The 13,442-nt window shown below is 46.8% G+C and overlaps 1 protein-coding gene across 7 annotated transcripts in view; it reads right to left on the reverse strand.

Moving 5' to 3' along the window:
- CNKSR2 (connector enhancer of kinase suppressor of Ras 2) overlaps positions 1 to 13,442 on the reverse strand; it is a 377,408-nt gene that overhangs the window by 217,241 nt on the left and 146,725 nt on the right. For all 7 annotated transcript variants that reach the window (XM_075913326.1, XM_075913323.1, XM_075913322.1 and 4 more), the window contains one exon: positions 2,041 to 2,082. In XM_075913326.1, the coding sequence (XP_075769441.1) occupies positions 2,041 to 2,082 (42 nt within the window). The remainder of the gene's footprint in view (positions 1 to 2,040; positions 2,083 to 13,442) is intronic.

A 13,442-nucleotide genomic window follows, 5' to 3' on the forward strand; every position in this document is an offset into this window, starting at 1 on the left:
AAATAATTGTTATCGCTCAAGAGCAAGATCTTGGAGTTATTACCGACAGTTTGCTGAAAACATCCACTCAGTGTGCAGAGAGCAAAGAGAATGTTGGGAATCATTAAGAAGGGAATGGAAAATAAGACAGAAAATATCCTACTGACTCTATTTAAATCCACAATGCACCCACATCTTGAATACTGTGGGCAGATTAGGGATGTTAAATTTAATTTAATCAGCTAATCGAGAAGTCAATGGCATTTCCATCAACTACTCGATTAGTCAATAAGGGGGAGAGCTCGCTGTCCCCACTGCACCTCTGCCTTTTAAATGCTGTAAAAGCCGCCCACCGCTCTTACTACATTTAAAAAGCAGAGGCACAGTGGGAAACCCAGGGTGAGCAGAGACTGCTTCACTGTCTGCTCACGGTTTCCCTCGCTGCACTTATGCCTCCCCCATCCCTTCCCCGTGGAAACAGTGCTGGGGGGAACTGACTTTTAAGCCAGCTCTCTCCAGCACTGGCTTCTGCTCCCCTCCCCTGCTGTCTCTGATACAGGGACAAGGAGTGACAAGTTGAGTAATGACTTGACTACCTGATAAGCCTAAGCTTATTGGGTAGTCGACCAGTTGACTAGTCGCTTACATCCCTAGTGCAGATGTAAAAAAAAATACACTGGAACTGAAAAAGATTAAGAAAATGGCAACAAAAACTTATTAGGGGTTGTGACGTAGTGGGGGTACTTGCTGGGCTGTGGTGACCCCTGCTGTCTGGAGCAAGACCCAGCAGGGAAAACCTCACTATGCAAAGGTGATGCCAAACTTGTTGAACCAGATACCCCCCATAGAGAGGAACAAAGGAAGGTGGAGGCTGCCCTGGCTGGGGGGCAGGGCTGGAAGAGGGTGAGTTTAGTTGGTGTCTGGGAGCATGGAGGAGACAGCCTAGGGAAGGGGCTGGAGTTTAGGGGCCCAGTCTCCCCCATCTCAAGGGGGCCTGAGGCATCCTAGCCCAGCTCTGTGACCAGATTACATCTGTGCTGTGCTGTATCCTGGAGAGGCAATAAACTTCCTCTATTCCACCGGCTGGTGCAGTCTGTTTGTGTCATTTCGGGGTGCAGGAGACGGGGGACCCCCAACGCGCCGTCACAGGGGTATGGAATGGCTTGCATATGAGGAGAGATTAATAAAACTGGGACTTTTCAACTTGGAAAAGAGATGACTAAAAAGGGATATAAGATCAATAAAATTATGATGGGTGCAGAGAAAGTGGATAAGAAAGTGTTATTTATTCCTTCTTATAACACAAGAACTGGGGGTCATCATATGAAATTAATATCAGCAGGTTTAGAACAAACAAAAGGAAATATTTATTCAATTTTTTTTTCAAAAATGTTGATCCATGGAACTCCTTGCCAGATGATGATGTGAAGTCTAGGACCTTAACAGGGTTCACAAAAGAACTAGATAAATTCATATAAGCTAGGATTGTTAGGGACAGTGTCCCTACTCTATTTGCCAGAAGCTGGAAATGGGTGACAGGGGAGGGATCACTTGATGATTACTTGTTCTGTGCATTCCCTCTCTGACACCTGCTATTGGCTATTGTCGGAAGACGGGAAATTGCTAGATGGACCTTTGGTCTGACCCAGTATGGCTATTCTTAAACTTTAAACTTTTCCATTGAACTAAACAGATGTAACTGTGTATGTCTAGAGGGCAGATTTATTGAGTCAAATGTCATTGTATATAGTCAGTTCTGTGACCATACCCACATTTTAATATCAGTTATCTACGATCAATAGCAATGGCCCCAAATCACAGTTAGGACTGAGATCTTAGTTTCTCCAAAATTGAAAGATATGTAGATCCAGTGTCCTGTTTCAGGCATATTTCTACTTATTTGCAAATGATTCCCCACATTTTTGGTTATTAAAAATGATGTATTGTGCCCATATTGGGTCACCCTGACCACAAACACCACTGTTAGGGGGGAAAAAAAGATAAAGTAATAGGTGTTACACAGCAGAGATGTGTTTTTATAGAATTCAAATGACTACTCACCACATGAAGAATTTTATTCTCAGTTTCATATACTGTACAATCCTGAAAAGAGAAAGCAGAAGAGGCATATTATGTCACTAAGCAAAACATTCCTTGGAAAACTACTTTTTTAAGGGTTGATCATATTGGAAAATGTATAGCAAAAACCCAATTTCAATGTCCCAACTATGGTGATAAGATTTCCATTTTGGTTTCCATAAAGGGTAGAATAAGAAGGAAATCCTGAATAGTAAAGAGTTATACCTCTGGACCCCCAACCTTACTTTTGTTGAAATCCACCAGGATAGATTTTATTCTCCTCTCCCTAATATCCTTTTGTGTCATGCCCTATTACAACCATGGCTATCTGGCATCTTTTTCTCTTCACGCACCTCTCTGTCTTCCTCTGTCTTCATTTTATCCTTACTTTTCCTTAATAAAATCTTATTTCTTTTCTATCACAGAAACTTCTCTCACTCACCAAAACCAAAATCTAACCAAGGACACATTTCACTCAATTTGAAATCATGTGTGAGAGGCTTATATATTTCTCTAGTGCAAAAAGCAACTGTACTTCCCATTCCTGTCTAATCAGGAGGGAGACGGAATTGAACTATCCACAGTACATTAAGCTGAATCTGGAGGGAGGGGACAAAGTTTAGAGAAGAAGAATGGTGAGTTGAAGCCTCACCCATGGACCTGGGGACTGAGAAGATGGAGAATGAGGCAGAAAGGTATGTAACAGTCTAATTCACATAGCACTCTAGAGCAGTGGTCCCCAACCTTTCATGGCTGCCGAGCACCCAGGGGCGGGGCCGCTCACGTGCCAGGCATCTGGGGACGGGGCCACTCACGCGCTGCGCTTCCGGGTGTGGGGCCATGCATGAGCCGCGCACCCGGGGGTGGAGGCCACCCATGCACCCTGAGCTCAGGGCCGGCACCGCGCATGTGCCGTGCGCCGGGGGCAGGACCAGCCCAGATGTTTCAGTGGGCGCACATAAAGGCCCCGGCGGGCACCACGTTGGAGACCACTGCTCTAGAGGTTGTACACATGTATGTGATCATGTTGCTAAGAATGCAAGTGCTATCAAAAAAATGAGAAAGAAAGGAAAGATAAAGGATCTGAGGGTTGGATTAGGGACAGAAATCCTGACAGAGACTAGGGAATACAAGAAAGAGAGAAGCAAAGAGGAGGAATATTTTTGTACATATGAAATAAAATGTCTGATGTTGGAAAGCATTACTCTAGTTTCACATGGAATGTTTAGTCTTTGCTGTAATGCAAATATTAATTTAAAAAAGTTGCTTATATTTTTTTAAGCTCTTACATTTCATAACAGTTTTTCCAATAATGCAGAGGGTGCAAGATCAATTTTTGGAAGATATACCAATGTGTTGTGGGCAATTCTAAACCATGAAACTTTTGATGCTAAGTGTGGGGAAAAAAAACAACAAAACTAACCTATTCTTAACTTTCTCATGAACCAGACCCAGTGTGGAACAAGCAAGTAAACCACGGAGCACTTTCCTAATAAGTGGCTGTTTCTACTACAGTCAAATGAAAATCTAACAATTATATGCAAACATCAATGAAGTATCTGCATTCTTACCTTCAAAAGACATGTTTCACTTTTAAATGTGGGAAAGCAAGTAATACTTTCAATTTGAATATATTAAGGTTTTGCAGGAATCATTTTGTAAAAATAACAATGAAGAACTGCAAAACATTTTAGCAATAATTAAAAACCTAATCATCACTGATCAGATAGTATACTATTCATATTACAAATTAAATTACTACAAATCAAATAGACAACTTAAAGGGAACACAATCTCATCAGTTATCTACTTGGGAGAAAATGCTATTTTCATGTGCCTGAAATATAGAATAATACTGAAAACAAAGATAACAGTTTAAAAAGAGTGTACTCAAACTATAATAAATTGTTTATCTTCACTTTAGTGCAACAAATTAATATATAGCAATTTTTTTAATTGATTGTGTGAAAGGAATGTATTGAGGCCTACCCAGAATATGTCAAATGAGCACCATTTTAATTGTAAGTGTAAAGGAAAGGCAGCATTGTGAGATACAGGAGATGCAAAATAAAAACAAAATTTGATTGGACGACCAACAATAACCCCGCTTTTAGGGAAGTAAGTAACTCAGACAGCAATATACAACAAAGTGCCGATTACCCCAAATGGAGCAGACGAAAGTTTTTGTAAGGGCAGAATGAGACAACAAAAATCTAACGTCAGCAATTGTCAGGCGAGTGGAGGAATGCCAAAATACCGAAACAGGATATATAAGGTTGAATGGAGAAGACCAAGAACGGACGGGTTTCGAATCCAAAAAGCTAGGTCTGATCAACCAGAGCTCCCTTCCCAGCGCTGAATCTCACTGCCACACATGAGCTCCGAAAGGGGAACAAATAAGCTCCGAAAGGGGAACGACGCCAGTCGTAAGTTGCAACGAAAAATCCCCCCAAAAAGGAAAAACAGAAAGAAAAGAATATCTCCTGAATCTAAGCAATGCTTCTATCTTTCTTAACGTAAGTATTATATATTTGTTAATTCCATAAATTGTTTAAAGGTAAATCAGGAGGGTATATCTGTAGGAGAAGTTATTATTTCTTGTTTTTTTTAACTGTACTTTTTTCTACTTTTTCTTTGTATATTATATTGTCTTAAAAGAATAAAAAATAGTGAATTGATTTAAATGAAAAATTAATTATAAAGTAAATAGAAAAAAAAATCTTTTCTAAAAGGAAGTATTCCTCTGTTGGTGATTTCATATCCTTTAAAGAACCAAACCGGTTACCGAAAGATTGGAGGAAAAATTATTAAATTGAGGGTAAATAAAATAAATTGATGATGGATATTTCTATGGATATTTTAAATTTAAGTGCTAAATTACATAATTTGCTCTGATACCACATCTGAAACAATTTAAACACACACACACACCCCCCTAAATAATGTATAAAATAATGGATTTGTGTGAGCTTTGGGTTACGAAGTCTTCTGTTGTTGCCCCTTCTTCCATTTAATCCCAAAATGATCCTGAAACTCCTCCCAACGGACATGCAAAAGATGAAAAAGCAAATAAAATCTCAAGGCTTGTCTATGTATAAACACGTACACTCTGCTTGCACTGTACCACAGTTCAGCCCATGGGCTATGAATAGTAACGAGCATCAAAGTACTGTGCTACAACCAGGCCCGCCAACAGCAGGGGCAATTGTGCCAGGGCCCCGGGATTTAAAAGGCCCCAGAGCAGCTGTGGCACCCAGATCCCAAGGCGCTTTTAATTGCTTCCCGAGCACCACATAGCTCATTCCAGGCAGCTCTGAGGCCTGGGGGTGGGAGGCACTAAGGTTAGGGCAATGCTGTGGGCTGACTGTTCCAGCCCCACCGCTTCTGGGAGCAGAAAGCCATCCTCCCCAAACACCTTGCCCAGGGATCTGGAGAGACTGTCAGCTCCCCTGTCTGTAATTCCTCTGTGTGGACACTGGAGGTTAGGATTACCATGTTTGAACTTTCAAAAAGGGGACACTCCTGAGATGGACTGTATCTGTATCAACCAACTCACATTATATTAATGTGTTTTATATACATATATATACATACACACATGCACACACATACTTACACTATAGTAATAGAAATGTACCCGTGTTAGTCTAGTGTAGCTGAAGCAAAATACAGGACTATGTAGCACTTTAAAGACTAACAAGATTGTTTATTAGATGATGAGCTTTCGTGGGCCAGACCCACTTCCTCAGATCAAGTAGTGGAAGAAAATAGTCACAACCATATATACCAAAGGATACAATTTAAAAAAATGAACACATATGAAAAGGACAAATCACATTTCAGAACAGGAGGGGGATGCAGGGGAGGGGGAAGGAAGGAAGGTAAGTGTCTGTGAATTAATTATATTAGAGGTGGGGAGAGTTAGATGTCTGTGAGATAATGGTATTAGAGGTGATAATTGGGGAAGCTATCTTGGTAATGGGTAAGATAGTTAGAGTCTTTGTTCATTCCTTCTCGGAGAGTGTCGAATTTTAACATGAATGACAGTTCAGAGGATTCCCTTTCAAGTGCAGATGTAAAAGGTCTTTGTAGCAGAATGCACGTGGTTAAGTCATTGAGAGAGTGTCCTTTCTGGTTGAAATGGCAAGAAACTGTTTTTTCTTTGTGATCTTGTCTGATATCTGTTTTGTGGGCATTAATCCTTTGGCGAAGTGTCTGAGATGTTTGTCCAATGTACATAACAGACAGACACTTTCGGCACATGATAGCATAAATTATATTTCTGGATGCGCAGGAATATGTTTTCTTGATCTTATGACTCACTTGGTTAGGTCCAATAATGGTATCAGCAGAATGAATATGTGGACAAAGTTGGCAACGGGGTTTGTTTCAAGGGAAGGTACCAGGGTTGGTATTAGTGTGGTATGTCCTGTGGTTGTTGGTAAGAATCATCTTGAGGTTAGGTGATTGTCTATAGGAGACTATGGGTCTGTCTCCCAGAGCCTCTAGGAGTTTTGTATCCTGTTCCAGTATAGGCTGTAGTTCATTGATAATGGGTTGGACAGGTTTAAGTTGGGGGTTGTAGGTGATGACAAATGGTATTCTATTGTTGGTTTTCTTCGGTCTGTCTTGAGGTAGATGGTTTCTAGGTATTCGTCTGGCTCTTTCAATTTGCTTTTTTATTTCTCCTGGTGGGTAGTTGAGGTTTATAAATGCTTGGTAGAGATCCTGAAGCTTCTGGTCTCTGTCAGTGGGATTAGAGCAGATGTGGTTGTATCGAAGGGTTTGGCTATAGACGATGGATTGTATGGTGTGTTCTGGATGGGAGCTGGAAGCATGTAGTAACTGTATGAGTCGGTGGGTTTTCTGTAGAGAGTGGTGTCTAATTTTCCATTGTTGATTTGTACTGTGGTGTCCAGGAAGTGGATCTCTCGTGTAGAATGGTCCAGGCTGAGGTTGATGGTGGGGTGCAGGTTGTTGAAATCTCTGTGGAATATCTCCAGTGTTTCTTGGCCATGCGTCCAGATCATAAAGATCTGGACTTACTTATACTTACACTATATATGTGTTATAGATATAGATACACACTATATGTAACACATTAATACAACATGAGTTGGTAGACACTGATACAGACACACTCCATCTCAGGAGTGTCCTCTTTTTTGAAAGTTCAAATATGGCAACCCTACTGGAGATGTGACCTACAAAGTTCCCAGTTTGCCTTAATGTAGTCCTATTTTAAAGGGGGATTAGAGAGAGTGCTAATGCATAATGCTGAAAGTGACCAGGTGATAGAGTCGGGGGATTCTACAAGAGAACTTCCTCAGGGAACTGAAGGGCAGGATCCCTTGGGAAGCTAATATGAGAGGAAAAGAAATCTAGAAGAGCTGGCAGTATTTCAAATAAACCTTTATTGAAGGTGCAAGTAAAAAAAACATGCCAATGTGCAGAATGAATAGCAAATAAGGCTGGCAACTTGCTTAACTTAACAGAGAAATCTTCAGTGAGCTTAAACACAAAAAAGAAGCTTAAAAGAAGTGGAAACAACGATGACTAGGGAGGAATATAAAAACATTGTTTGAGCATGCAGAGGTGTAATCAGGAAGATCAAAACTCAATTGGAGTTGCAGCCAGCAAGGAATGTGAAGAATAACAAGGAGGGATGCTATAGGTATGTTAGCAACAAGAAGGTGCAGGGAAAGTATGGGACCCTTACTGAATGGGGTAGGTAACCTAGGGTATGTCTAGACTACAGAGTTTTGTCGACATAAGTTTTGTCGACAGAATCTGTCGACAAAACTTATGTCGACATAGAGCGTCCAGACTACATCGCTTTGTCGACAAAGCGATCAGCTTTGTTGACATAAGAGCGTCCAGACTGCAGGACGCTCTGTCGATGGAAGAAGGCACCCGGAAGTGCTTCTGAAAGGTCACAGGGGCAGCCATAAAGCCTTGGCACTGCTGCATGCTCTCTGCAGAGACGCGTGCTTAAAGGGATACTCCTGGATAGCCGTTCCTCTGCTCCTGCTTCTAGCTTGCCAACCTTTAAAGGGAAAGCAAAGCTGCTGCAGTTTTCCTGGCTCTGGTTGCCTTGCTTTGTCAGACACCACAGCTGTGTATTATCTGGTTTGTCTGTTTGTTTGTGTGTTTGCTTCTGTGTGTGTTTGCTTGCTTGTTTGCTTGGGTTTTGACTTTTTTTGTTTGTTTGTTTGTATTTTTGTTCTTGTGTTTGTTTGTTTTGTTCTTTTGTTTGTGTGTTATTTTGGCTTTTTTTGCCATGGAGCCTGAGCTGCCCCTGGGCAGGTGATGGCCCCACACCGTGCTGCTGGAAGCTCTGCTTCATGCTCAGGAGAGCATGATGTCCTTGGCAGCAGAGCTGTATCCTGAGCCCAGCTTTGAGCCCCTCGCTCAGGATCCAGCTGCAGCCCTGCTGCCCTAGCCCCCCCACTTTTTCCTGGAGATGTGGGTTTGGAGGCTGGACACCAGTTCGGACTGGTGGGACCGGCTAGTGCTTCAGCAGTGGGACGACAATCAGTGGCTCAGAAACTTCCAGATGAGGAAGGCCACCTTCCGGGAGCTCTGTACCTGGCTCGCCCCTGCCCTGCAACGCCAGGACACCCACTTGTGGCCTGCCATCCCTGTGGAGAAGCGCGTCGCCATTGCGCTCTGGAAGCTGGCCACCCCCGACAGCTACCGCTCTGTGGGGCATCAGTTTGGTGTGGGGAAGTCTACCGTCGGGGCCGTCTTGATGGAGGTAAGTCACTCTCGGGGGACAGTCCAGAGGGGCAGTCAGGACCAGGCACAGGGAATTGGGGATAGGGTGGCAGAGGTAGAAGCCCTCTCAGCCTCATCCTGCCATGGTGCAGGGTCAGGGAAGGGATTGTCTGGGGGACAAAGGGGGGAGCACTTCTCATCAGGTGATCCAATCCCTCTAAAGTCCTGTGCTGTGTGTTTCTATTTGTCCCATTCTGCAGGTAGTGATGGCCATCAACGTGGAGCTGCTCCACAGGACCGTTCGCCTTGGAGACCTGCAGACCATCCTGGCCGGATTTGCAGGGCTTGGGTTCCCAAACTGCGGTGGAGCACTGGATGGGACCCACATCCCCATCCATGCCCCGCCCCATCGTGCGGCACAGTATATCAATAGGAAGGGTTACTTCTCTATGGTGCTGCAGGCTCTGGTCGACCACAGGGGACAGTTCACGGATGTTTGTGTCGGGTGGTCAGGCCGGGCACACGATGCCCGTGTGTTCAGGAACTCATACCTGTACCACAGGCTGCAGACTGGGGCATTCTTCCCAGAGAGGAACCTGGCAGTCAGGGATGTGCAGATGCCTACGTGCATTGTGGCCAATGCGGCCTACCCTCTCATGCCCTGGCTCATGAAGCCCTACACCGGCCACCTGGACGTGAGCAGGGAACTGTTCAACTCCCACCTCAATAGGGCTCGCTTCCAGGTGGAGTGCGCCTTCGGCCGTTTGAAGGGCAGGTTTAGGTGCCTGCTGACGCGGCTGGACATGGGGGAACACAACATCCCTGATGTGGTTGCAGCATGCTGTGTGCTGCACAACCTCGTAGAGAGGAAAGGGGAGGCCTTCCTCCCTGCGTGGAGGACACAGACGGAGATGGAGGGGAAGCAGTTTGGGCAGCCCCGGACAGCTGCCATCCGGCAAGCCCACCAGCTGAGCCTGTGCATTCGGGAAGCCCTGAGGGAGCAATTCTCACAGGGAGGCCCCTGATTGTCCCCAGGGACTTCCACATGTGGGATTGCCCCATACCCCTGGTGCCTTCCTCCCTGCAACCCCTCCCTGCCCCACATTCACCCATTCTACTCAGTCCCCACTCACTGAGAATGAAGACAGGTGATGGTGAAAAACAGAGTATACTTTATTTAACTGTTTTTTTTAACAAATGAAAATAAATAACTCTTGGATTCAGAGAAAAAATAAAAATAAACATGTTTGTTTTAAAAAATAAAGTGCTTACAAAAAATGCGTCCCTCAGTTTGTGTCACTGGTAGGAAGGGGGGAATGTGAACTTGGAAGTGGGGAGAGAGGCTCAGGGCTGAGGGGGCTGCCTGGAGGCCAAGCTCCTGCTGCTTTGGCTCTGGCGGCCTTGTCGCACCCAGCTGTGCGTGCGGGATACCACAGAAGGGGGCTGAGCAGGAGGTGGGGCTGGGGCGGCAGGGGAAGAGGAGGGGGCAGGATGAGGAGGAGGGGCAAGAGCAGGCAAAGGACCGGGAAAGGCCATGGCCTCCCGGATCACTGCGCAGATGTCCCTGCGCTGCTGGCTAAATTCGCACAGCAGCTGGCGGCGCCACTCAGCCTCTGCCTCCAGCCTTCTTTCCATGGAGTCCTTCATCTCTTGAAGGACTCCAACGTGCTGGCGCACCAGCTCTAAGTAGCTGTGCCAGTGCCTACGGGTGCCCTGCGGCCGTCTGGGTGGTCGGGCAGATGGGGCGTCCCCCTCCTGGTCAGCTGGTCCAGCTGTGGAGGACAAGAGGGAAAAGTCATCAGTCATGCATGCTCACCCTTTCCCTGAGAGAGCATGCCCTCCTTCTTCTCATCAGGCAGTGCCTGTGCTAGGGTCAGAGGCTGCTCATGTGTGTCTCAGTAAGGCATGGTTCGGCCTGGCCCAGGCGGTGTGTCGTACCCCCCCGCCCCCATGCATCCCCCATGGCTGAGCAGCACGGATGAGTGTCGGGCCACGGTCGGGGTTCCCACTGAGTGCTGAGGGGCCTGCAGCTGTGAGGCTGTCCCAGCGTCTCCAGCCCATGCCTGCATGTGGCATCCCTGCCTGCAGGAACAGGCAGTGCCTAGCAGCTGTGTGGGTGCAGGGGGGTAGCACGGTCCTCCCTGAGGGCAGCCATGGGTGTGTCCCCTCCCTCCCTCCGGGCCTTGCTCAGCATGACATGTCACAGCACTGCACCGTCCCCTTTGCTCCCGCCTGCCCTGCCTTGTGTGTGCTGGACCCTCACAGCGCTCACCTGATGTTCCCTCCCCGGGGTCTGAGGTGGTCTGGGAGGCCTCCTGTGTCTGGGTGCCTGGCTCCTGGGTGCTGTCCTCCTCCTCCTCCTCTTCTTCTTCCTCCTGGTCCTCCAGCAGGTGTTCCAGCCACGGTAGAACCGGGGTCTCCAGGCCAGACTCCACGAGCCTCTCAGGAGGCAGAGGATCTCTTGCCCCCAGGATTCTGTCCAGGTCCTCGTAGTGCTCACAGGAGTGCGGCCTTTCCCCAGAGCGGGAGCTTTGCTCACGGGCCCGGACATACCCCTGCCTCAGCTCCTTTACTTTGTCTCTGACCTGCTCCAATGTGCAGGGATTGTGGCCTTGTTTGGCCAGCTTTTCTGCCATTCGGGCATAGATGTCTGCATTCCGCCTCTTCGTGGAGTGCATGGCCTGTAGGGAGTCCTCCTCAGCCCAGAGGCCCAGGAGGGCTTTTATCTCTGGCCCTGACCAGGAGGGTGCCCGGCACTTGGTGCCCCGGGGTTCCCGGGTGGATGATTCCCTGGAAGGGCCAGAGAGGTCTTGGGGGACTTGTCCCTGTGACATCGCTCAACATGAACTGAGCAGTACAGCTCTGGTCTGCTCTGGAGCTCGCTTGCTGCCAGAGTGCTGCTCCTGGGTGCCTGTGCCTTTTAAAGATGGATACGGCCAGGAACAATAGAGTTGCAAGCTGTGGCAGGAGTGTCCACTAGGGGTTCTCCCTGGAGGCCTTTTATGTCGACATAACTTTTCCCCTGCATCCACACTGCTGTTTTGTCGACAGAACTACGTCGACAAAGGAGTTATTCCTTGTAGAATGAGGTTTACATACATCGACAAAACTGCTGAGTTTTGTCGACGTTATGTCGACATAACTCAAAGGCAGTGTGGATGCAGGTATAGTCCACTTTTGTCAACAAAACTCTGTAGTCTAGACACACCCCTAGTGACATGATTTGGAAACAGCTGAAGTACTCAGCTGGATTGCGTCAGTCTTCACAGACAAAAGTCAACCTTTTTCACTGGGAAGCACAGTGTGGGGGAGGAGATGAGCGTTCAGGAGTGAAAAAACAGATTAAAGACTATTTAGAAAAGTTGGACATACACAAGTCTATGGGGCTGGATCTAATGCATCCAAAGGTGCTGAGAGAGATGGCAGGTATGATTGCAGAGCCATTGGCTATTATCTTTGAAAATTCCTGGTGATCAAGAAAGGTCCTGGACAACTGGGAAAAGGCAAATGTAATGCCCTTCTTTTAAAAAGGGAGGGAGGGATGAGCCAAGGAACTACAGACTACTCAGCCTCACCTCAGTCCCTGGAAAAATCAAGGAGCAAGTACTCAAGTAATCCCTTTTGAAACACTTGGAACAGAAGATGATCAGGAACAGTCAACATGGATTCACTAAGGCCAAGTCATGTCTGACCAACCAATTGCCTTTTATGATTATATAACTGGCTCTGTGGATATTGGTAAAGCAGTGGACATGATATGCCTTAACTTTAGCAAAGCTTTTGATATGGTCTCTTATAGTATTTTTGCCAGTAGTATGGCTTGGACAAATTAACTATAAAGTGAGTAGAAAGGTAGCTACATGATGAGGCTCAATATTTAGTTAATAATACAATTATAGAACTGGAAGGGACCTTGCGAGATCAAGTCCAGTCCCCTGCTCTCACAGCAGGACCAAGTACCAGCCCTGACAGATTTGCCCCAGATCCCTAAAAGGCCCCCTCAAAGATTGAACTCACAACCCTGGGTTTAGCAGGCCAATGTTCAAACCACTGAGGGTATGTCTACACTACAAAGTTAGTTCGAACTAACGGACGTTAGTTCGAACTAACTTTAATAGGTGCTACACTAGCGCTCCGCTAGTTCGAATTTGAATCGAACTAGCGGAGCGCTTAGTTCGAACTAGGTAAACCTCATTTTACGAGGACTAACGCCTAGTTCGAACTAGCTAGTTCGAACTAAGGGCTGTGTAGCCCTTTAGTTCGAACTAGTGGGAGGCTAGCCCTCCCCAGGTTTCCCTGGTGGCCACTCTGGCCAACACCAGGGAAATTCTATGCCCCCCTCCCGGCCCCGGACCCCTTAAAGGGGCACGGGCTGGCTACGGTGCCCGTGCCAGGTGCAAGCCTGCCAGCACCCAGCTAGCAGACCCTGCACCTGGCACGGCACAGAGCCACCCACCCGATGCCCCCCAGCCCACCCCCTCTTGCCGGGACCAGGCTGGCGGCTCCCGGGAGCTTGCCCTGGACCGCAAGAGGCGGGCACCTTCCTGGGCTAGTGCGGACATCGTGGACCTCGTCCACGATCTCCGCACTAGGCACAGGAAAGTGGCCGTCTAGGGCAGGAGAGCTGCCAGCCCGGCCACCCAGGACCAGGTGTGCATGAAAATCAA

The sequence above is a fragment of the Pelodiscus sinensis genome, chromosome 1 (assembly GCF_049634645.1).
Source record: "Pelodiscus sinensis isolate JC-2024 chromosome 1, ASM4963464v1, whole genome shotgun sequence".
In the NCBI taxonomy this organism is placed as follows: domain Eukaryota; kingdom Metazoa; phylum Chordata; order Testudines; family Trionychidae; genus Pelodiscus; species Pelodiscus sinensis.